This window comes from Otolemur garnettii, unplaced genomic scaffold (assembly GCF_000181295.1).
Source record: "Otolemur garnettii isolate 467f Iridium unplaced genomic scaffold, OtoGar3 scaffold00058, whole genome shotgun sequence".
Lineage (NCBI taxonomy): Eukaryota > Metazoa > Chordata > Mammalia > Primates > Galagidae > Otolemur > Otolemur garnettii.
In genome coordinates this window covers 336,558-345,888 of record NW_003852453.1, presented here as the reverse complement: position 1 = coordinate 345,888, position 9,331 = coordinate 336,558, and the positions used below count along the sequence as shown (strand labels likewise).

General features: G+C 42.1%; 1 protein-coding gene across 1 annotated transcript in view; it reads left to right on the top strand.

Moving 5' to 3' along the window:
• DNAJA2 (DnaJ heat shock protein family (Hsp40) member A2) overlaps positions 1–7,093 on the top strand; it is a 20,095-nt gene extending 13,002 nt beyond the window's left edge. Inside the window, exons 7-9 of the mRNA XM_003792521.2 lie at positions 4,636–4,780; positions 5,028–5,155; positions 6,290–7,093. Of these exons, the coding sequence (XP_003792569.1) occupies positions 4,636–4,780; positions 5,028–5,155; positions 6,290–6,481 (465 nt within the window). The 3' untranslated portion in view covers positions 6,482–7,093. The remainder of the gene's footprint in view (positions 1–4,635; positions 4,781–5,027; positions 5,156–6,289) is intronic.
• The last annotated feature ends 2,238 nt before the right edge of the window (positions 7,094–9,331 follow it).

The window sequence follows — 9,331 nt, the reverse complement described above, 5'->3', positions numbered from 1 at the left end:
CACCGAGCCTAAATTGTTTATATCTTGATGTTTTAGCTGCATCATTTGTTCAATCTGGCCTGCTGTGCACATTCTATTATAGGAAGGAATAAGAGGCATAAAGATAGATAATTGACAAGTCTCTGTTTAGGTTAAGCTGTATTTTATTATTTATTTATTTTATCATTTTGAGAAAGGGTCTTGCTCTATCACTCAGGCTAGAGTGACATCATCACTGCTCGTTGCAACCTCAGGCTTAAGTGATCATCCTGGGTATCTCTGGCCAGCTAAGTTTTCACTTTTCTTTTTTTTGTGGAGACAAGGTCTTGCTCTGGCTCAGGTTGGTCTTGAAGTCTTGACCCCAAGCAGTCCTTCCATCTTGGCCTTCCAGAGTGCTAGGGGTACAGGCATAAGCCACTATACACTTGGCCTAAATGGTAGTTTAAATGACACCCACAATGCCTAGATAATTTCGTTGATAAAATCACTGCAGTAGGCTCAGCACCTGTAGCTCAGCAGCTAGGGCACCAGCCACATACACCTGGGCTGGTGGGTTTGAAACCAGCCCAGGCCTGCTAAACAACAACAACTCCAACAAAAAATAGCCAGGCATTGTGGCAGGCCCTGGCATCACAGCTACTTGGGGGGTTGAGGCAAGAGAATTGCTTAAGCCCAAGAGTTTGAGGTTGCTGTGGGCTGTGATGCCATAGCACTCTACTGAAGGTGACAAAGTGAGACTTTCCTCAAAAAAAAAAAAAATTGCAGTAATTTTGGGTTAGATATGTGGCAGTGCAGCAGCGTGAGGAGAGTGAGGGAATGAGGGTGCTTATTTGGAGGAGAAAAGAGAGAATTTTTTTTTGGTTTGGACAAATCAAACTGATTATACAACCTTTTCTAACCCTAAGTTGAGTCTTTAATGTTGCTTATAAATTAGAATTTTAAAAGTAGATGACTGGTAGCCGGGCGTTGTGTTGGGCACCTGTAGTCCCAGCTACTTGGGAGGCTGAAGCAAGAGAATCGCTTAAGCCCCAGAGTTTGAGGTTGCTGTGAGCTAAGATGCTGTGGCACTCTGCTGAGGGTCACATAGTAAGACTGTCTCAAAAAAATGGGGGGAGATGACTGGATTTGGAAGCAAGAGATTTAAAGTCTAGTTCCCATCTTTCCCATCTTGCCCTCCCTGGGCTTTGCTCAGCTTAACCAAAAACAGTTCTTCCTCAGGAAAGGTACAGAATCAAAGATGATGAGTAAGTCGCTTTCTTGGGAATGTGGGGAGGTGTTGGGATGTAAGTCATCTCTTAGAATTGTTGGCATTGGTGGAATTGCATTTTCCAATGGAAAACAGGCCTGCTGTGGTAGAAAAAGGAAGGTAAAGGTTAGAATGGAAGTTCTAGTTTCTTCCTGGTTTTATTGTGACAAGTAAATTTGAGCCAAAGATAAAATGTAGGCATTTTGTTTAATTTCTACAACTAAAAACGTTCTCAATGTCATTAAGGAAACTCGACTAGTGTGAACTAGCACATGCCGCTAACTGTTTGTTCATGCAGACCTGGCCATCCTTCGCTTGTTCGGCTTTTTCCCCACTCCCAAAACTCAAAGGAATTGGGGCAATGATGAGATGAGGGTGGCACTGTCACTGGAAGCCACTGGAAGCAGGCAACTATGGTCCAAAACATTCAGTTTTCACCTTCTTGCCTCTTTGTGGTTTTGTTTTGTTTTTTACTTTTCTGTAAATTAATTTTTTTAGTAACAGATCCTTTATTAATATGATTCACTATATAATAGGTCTCAAGAAGAAAAAATTATATAATTAGTTGTTAATTTGCTCAGCTAATTGCATTTGTGGTTTTCAGTGGTCTACTAGAGTGCATCTGTGCAGCCCCACCCAGGTGTCTGGGATGTTGGCCGCTCCTGTAGTCTGTACCTTTGCTTCTCAGAAATGACTCAGTGTTTCACTACCGGGTGCTTTTGTAGTCCTTCCTTATTAAGCTTACTTTTCAAAACCTTTCTAGTATTCTTGCTTGTTTATTTCTCTGTTTAAACTTGTAGCATCAAATTATCTAGTTCTTCCACCCAGCAAGCAATTTTTTATAAATTGATGTTACTTTTTTTTAGAGAGAAAGTCTCTGTTGCCTTGGGTAAGTGTGCTGTGGCATCATCCTGGCTCATAGCAACCTGGAACTCCTGGGTTCAAGTGATCTTCCTGCCTCAGTCTGAGTAGACTACAGGCACCTGCCACAACACCTGGCTAGTTTTTCTATTTTTGGTAGAGACAGAGTCTCTCTCTTTCTTGCTCAAAGTGGGCTCAAACTCCTGAGCACCAGTAATCCTCCTGCCTAGCCTCCCAGAGTGCTAGGATTACAGGCATGAGAGCTACCTATGCCCGGCTGACACATGGTCTTGTTCTATTGCCTGGGCTAGAGTGCCATGGCATCATTGTAGCTCACTGCAGTCTTTTTTTTTTTTTTTGAGACGGAGCCTCAAGCTATCCCCCTGGGTAGAGTGCCATGGCATCACGCTCACAGCAACCTCCAACTCCTGGGCTAGTCTCCTGCCTCAGCCTCCCAAGCAGCTGGGACTACAGGCGCCTGCCACAATGCCTGGCCATTTTTTGGTTGCAGCCATTATTATTGTTGTTTGGCAGGCCCAGGCTGGGGATTCAAACCCGCCACCTTAGGTGTATGTGGCTGGCGCCTTAGCTGCTTGAGCCACAGGCACCGAGCCAGCTCACTGCAGTCTTAACTCCTGGGCTCAAGTGATCCTTCTACCTCAGCTTAGCTGGAAGTTCTTAGCTGGCACTTCAGGAGTAAAGCAACATGCCCAGCTAATTTTTAATTTTTTTGTAGGCATAGAGGTCTCACTGTGTTGCTCAGACTAGTGTAACTCCTGGCCTCAAGTGATCTTCCCACTTCAGCCTCCCAAAGTGCTTGGATTATAGTCATGAGCCAGCAGGCCATGAACTCTGCAAGACTGTGGTGTCCTTCCTCTTCCCTGCTGCTAACACAGCTTTAACTGGAGGATATTTGGCACGGGATAGTTCTTGAGCAATGGCACTCAGAAACACTGGCATTTTACACTGTACTTAGCATTTTAAAAGGGTTGAGAAGTCCTACATTAAGGGAACCTTACTGATCCATTCTGAGGAACACCACAGTATCTGTACATCGATAGGTATGTAATGTACATTGATTTGTTCTCAAATGTCCCCATGCGTTAGGACTGCCTGGAGGGGTTGCTGGAAACCACACATGGCTGTGCTCCACCTCCAGTCTCCAGCGGTGGATGGGGGTGGGTGGCTCCTTGCAAGTTTCCTGGTATGCTGAGGCTGCTGATCCAAACCACACTTAGAGTCGCTGGTTTAGATAATTGTTGAACTTTGTTTAATGGGTAAACTTGAGAGACTGAGGAAGAGCCTACCTGTTAAATTTCCTCTGACTAAATCAACCAAGATAGAGACATGGTCTTTCACTGTAGTTAATTTTGTTCTATCTCAAGTATCAAAAAAAATTCTTTTGGAGACAGTCTGTCACTCTGGGTAGAGTGCTGTAGCGTCATAGCTCACAGCAACCTCAAACTCTTGGGCTCAAGTGATTGTCTTATCTCAGCTTCCCAAGTAGCTGGGACTACAGGCACCCACCACAGTGCCCACCTATTTTTAGAGACGGATCTTGCTCTTGCTTAGTTTGGTCTTGAACTCCTGAGCTCAAGCAGTCCACCCCCCTTGGCCTCCCAAAGTGCCAGAATTACAGGCATGAGCCACCGCACTTGACAGTTTTCAAAAAATTAAGTATAGATATTTGTAAGCAATAAATACAGGTTGGGCATGTATGAAATTGGATGTATTTTTCTTGCACATTGAAAATTCAGAAATATTCTTTGTGCTCATTCACTACCATTAGCATTACCCAGGATTACAGCATAATACTAAATGAGCCAAATTAGCATTTGCTGGTAAATTATATTCCTCTGTGGGGAGGATTACTTGAGCCCAAGAGTTCAAGACCAGTCTGAGCAACATAGCAAGACCCTTTTTCTACAAAAAAGTTTTGAATTTTGGCAAGGCAAAACTAGTTTGTATGTGCATAAAGCATGGAAGTGAGCCCCCTTTCTTTCTTTTTTTTTTTTTTTTGCAGTTTTTGGCCAGGGCTGGTTTTGAACCCACCACCTCTGGCATATGGGGCCAGTGCCTTTGAGCCACAGGCGCTGACCATGAGCCCCCTTTCTTTACTGGCTGAGCATTACTGGTTGAGCTTTTTTACGTTGAACTTGGGCCTTTCCCCTTCCCTGTTCTGATCATATCTGGGGAGTGCTCTAGGATGAACCTGTTCTATGGACCCCTATCTGTATCTTTTTGCCCAGAGGCAGATAGGAACAGGCCATGATAGCAGAATATACCTGGTGCTGTTCTTGGATCCTCAGCTCTGTTTCTCTTGTTTGCCGCTGTGACCCAGTTCCAGTATATCTTCCTTTTAGAAATGTCCAGCCTACTGCGTGGGAATAGCTTTCCTCACATAAACTGAGGGAATTAGGTACAGGGGCACTTTGGCTTTTACAGTGAATGGTAGAATTGAGGTTTTGAAATTGACTCAGGGAATGTAATGCAACAGGGTATGACTCCATAATTCTTAGGAAAACGTGGATTTTTTTCTTGATTTATAGGTATTTCAGAGAGATGGGAATGATTTGCACATGACGTATAAAATAGGACTTGTTGAGGCTCTCTGTGGATTTCAGTTCACGTTCAAGCACCTCGATGGACGTCAGATTGTGGTGAAATACCCCCCTGGCAAAGTAATTGAACCAGGTAAATCTTGATTTTAACTAATCCAAATTTCCGTTTGTTCTTTCAGTTTGTATTTTTTTATAGTGAAAAGACTTCTTAGAACACAGGCGGCTCCTGTGTCTCAAAGGAGTTAGGGCGCTGGCCCCATATACTGGAGGTGGTGGGTTCAAACCCGGCCCTGGCCAAAAACTGCACAAAAAAAATATTACTGAACACTTTTCTTGGGTAAAATTCTTAAATAATCATCTCCTTTTTACTTACATAATAGGATGTGTTCGTGTAGTTCGAGGTGAAGGAATGCCGCAGTATCGTAATCCCTTTGAGAAAGGTGATCTTTACATAAAGTTTGACGTGCAGTTTCCTGAAAACAACTGGATCAACCCAGATAAGCTTTCTGTAAGTGGTTTTTTTGTTTGTTTAATTTCTTTTTTTCCCCAGAGTCTCACTTTGTTGCCTTCAGTAGAGTGGCATAGCCTCATAGCTCACAGCAATCTCAAACTCATGGGTTCAGGCAATCCTCTTGGCTTAGCCTCCCAAGTAGCTGAGACTGTAGGCACCTGCCACAACTGGTTAGTTTTTAGAGTCTCACTCTTGCTTAGTCCTATCTCAAACTCCTGTACTAAAACAATCCACCCACCTCGGCCTCCCAGAGTGCTAGGATTTTTAAATCCTGATCTCAAGGGTTTTTTTGTTTTTTTTTTTTTTAACATTTCTGAGAATTAGGGTCTTGCTCTGTTGCCCAGGCTAGAATGTAGTGGTGCCATCATAGCTCACTGCAGCTACGAATTGCTAGACTCAAGCGATCCACCCACCTCAGCCTCCTGAGTAGCGAGTATAGGTACCTGCCCCCACACCCAGCTAATTTTTCTGTCTTGTGTTCATGTGGTGCGGGGAGGGGGTCTTGCTCTTGCTTTTGTGCAGGCTGGCCTCCCAAAGTACTACAGGTGTGAGCCCCTGAGCCTGGCCCCAATTTCTTAATGCTTTGTTGCCTGCCGTTTGGTTTAATCTAAGATTAGATTATACAACTTAAGATTTTACCTTTTAAATATTTGTATGATGGGCAGGTTTCCCTGGATATTAGGAAATCAAAGATTGCTGATGTGTTAGTGGGGCCAATCAGGGAACATAGAGGCAGGAAGCAGACTGGGTGTGAAGAGGCAGGCAGAGGACTGATGGTTCCAGATCAGACAGATCAGGTTCCAGGCAGGAGAAGCAGCCACCTACTCCTTCTACCTTCTGCACTTGGTGGTGTTCACACAGCCTATGGGAAGGTGCTTCTGGCAGGAAAATTTTCAGTGTGTTAATGTTGGCACCTTACTCCATTTTTTTGTTTGTTTTTAAGCAGTAGATAAGTTGCACAAAAGATGTCTATAGATTTGGCATGCGGGTCATCAGTTTGCAATCTCTGACTTAAAAGTCCAAAGGCCAGTCTGCTTTCCTATTTTAACTCTCAAAGAAGTTAGGTTGCATAAAAAGAGAAGTTGAATGAAAATATTAGAACTAACCTGATAACTGTTTGTTTTAATGAAGGAATTAGAAGATCTTCTGCCATCTAGACCCGAAGTTCCCAATATAATTGGAGAAACAGAGGAGGTAGAGCTGCAAGATTTTGATAGCACTCGAGGCTCAGGAGGTGGCCAGAGGCGTGAAGCCTATAACGATAGTTCTGATGAAGAGAGCAGCAGCCATCATGGACCTGGAGTGCAGTGTGCCCATCAGTAGACTCTGCAGACAGATTGCACAGGCGGGTCCTCCACAGCTGCCTGACTTATTCTCAGCAATCCAACTGGAGTGTCTGATCAATCCAGATGAACTGATGGACGTCTGTTGGTCTATGTGTAACTTTTAAAATTGGTATAGTATCTACAGAGTGTATAATTTAAACTAACCACAAAGCTTTACATCTTCATTTCAACTGTCCCATAGCAGAATAAAGCACTTGAAAGGAAACAAGACTCCCTTTCACACATGAGTTATAAGTTTCAGTCCTGGTATCTGTGCTTGATTTTTATCAGTTTTGTGTAGATTTTACGTTTCCTATTTTAAATTCAAAGCCCACATTGTAAAGTTTGTACAATTTGTCCTGAAGCTTTGTGTCTGGCTGCACCTGCATAAGCTGCTACAAATAGAATAAAGAGTTTCATGGCCTGTGTCTGCCACTGAGATGCATGGGGCACATGGGCTTCGCACACAGTGGGTTTGGAGCTGGCCGGGAACAATGGGAAAATTTACATTAGCTGTGGTTGTAAACTTTTTGGGTTTTTTTTTTTTTTTTTTTTTTACCATCTTGTGAAAGGTTTTTGAAGCTCGATAATAAACAGCAGTTGGTGTAAATTATTCTTGGTGTCACATTTTTAGAAGAACATATTTTGAATTATAAGATGTATCCTTAAACTGGAGAATGTATCCTTTGTTCAGGTTCTTAAATGGCCCTTAAAAACCCATTGGCCTGAAGCTTACTTCTCAGGCACATGCCCACTTCGAAGTTTTAAAAGACAAAAGGTTGGTAGAAACGGGCTTTAATGGCTTCAGTAGATCCTCCCTAGAGTCAAGGAGAGCTAAGTTATGTAAAGTTAATGACCCTGAACATTGGGGCTGGCCCAGGCCTTTGTATCTCCCTACCACTATACCCTTCTTAAGGTAACAACAAATCAATAGAAAACCATGTCTGCATTAGAACCTGTTAAAGTGCTGTTTTCATTCAATGTTAAGTTAAAGATGCTCTGTCTCCATCAAGTTGAATGTCTGAAATTGGGGAAGTGTCACCACTTTAGTTTTCTATATTTTATAGGAGAGTAAGACTGGTATGAGAAAAAAACAGGTGAAACTATGAAAAGGACATTGTGTTTCTCTTTCCATCTTTTGATTTTTACCTTTTCACAACCAGAATATTTTTAGAGCACACTTACTTGAGAGAAAAAAGAGACATGAGATGCACTTTTTACAACTGCAAAGCAACAAAGAATAAAACTGAAAACTAAAAACGTGTGATGCCCTCCCTGAGCCTGAACATAGCGCTCGTAGCTTATTTCTAAGGTCTCTTAAAACCTGAATGAAAAAGTGTCCTGACGCTAATCAAGGCTTGTGAGGTTTAAATTATTGCCCTATCCACTCTACCTCCATTGTACAAAAAATATCTTACAACAAGCCTGGGCAAGATTCAACAGTGTAGTAGTTTTGTATCCAAGGGTACTTCCACACAACCATTGAAGCATAAGAAATACAGTGGCAATATAAATTTGTAGCCTTTCCAATAAAGGTTTATAAAACAGTTGTGCAGTGTAGTCTTTCTTTCAATTCTTCTGTCTAGGTGTTTTGACTCCAGCAAGGATAACTGTCTGGAAGTGAGGGGAAAGCCTGTTAAGATTTGTTATTTTCCATGATCTGCTGGCTCCTGTCTAGTGAATAAGCATATATTCTTATCACTGGCACATTATTTTGTAAGTCTTATTGAAATGTTTATATGCCATAAAATTTACCCTTTTAAAAGATGTACAATTAAGTGGTTTTCAGTGTATTCAGATTTATGTAACCATCACTACTAATTCCAAAACATTCTGATCAAAGATAAAACCTTGAATCCATTAGCAGTCACTCCCCATTGCTTTCTTTCTCCAACCCCTGTTGCAATCAGTAATGGCTACTTCTGTTTTTAAATGATCATATATTTTGGACACTATATAAGTGGAATCATATGGCCTTTTGCACTGAATTCACATAAAACGTTTACAAGGTTTATTCTTGTCCACAGCATGTATCAGCATTGATTATCGAGGATGTATTCTGAGAAATGCATCATTAGGCATTTTTGTCATGCAAATGTCAAGAGTGAACTTACACAGACCTAGATGGCTTTACACAGGTAGGCCTGGTGTAGCCTGTTGCTCTGAGCCTGTGCAGGTTACCATGCTGAGTAACGCAGGCAATTGTAACAGTCCTATCTACCTGGACAGGATGCCTGCTATGAACTGAGTTTGCAGGATTCAAAGCCCTCTTCTGGGTGAGTCATTATGTGAATAGTTAGTAAATGTGAAGGCCTGAGTAATTTTTAAAATTTTTTTGTGGAAATGGGGTCTCACTATGTTGCCCAGGCTATTCTTGAGCTCCCAGCCCAAACAGTCTTGCCTTGACCTCCTAAAGTGCTGAGATCACAGGTGTGGGCCACCAGGCCAGCCTGGAAGTATTTTCTTTATACCTTATTCTATAAGCTTTTTCTATTCAAAAACAATTTTAACTTTTTAAGCTTTTTTGGCCCCAAACTAAGACAAGTGTAGTCCTACACGTAAATCATGGAGATGTGCCTGGGCAGCAGGAATGTTTCAGCTCTTACAACATGGGGCCACAGTCCCACCTGAGTCATCTGTGCAATCAGTTGACCGGAATTTTGTTACACACTGTGCAGCTACCTTGTTAAAATCGTTTTCTTTACCCATTTACCAGTCAGTAAACTTTTTTTTATGTGCTGTTTTTTTTTTTTTAATTGGGGAACTATTAGTAATGTTGCTGTGAACATTGATGTACAAGTTTTTGTCTGGACGTAATGTTTTGTTTTGTTTTTCTGAGACAGTCTTA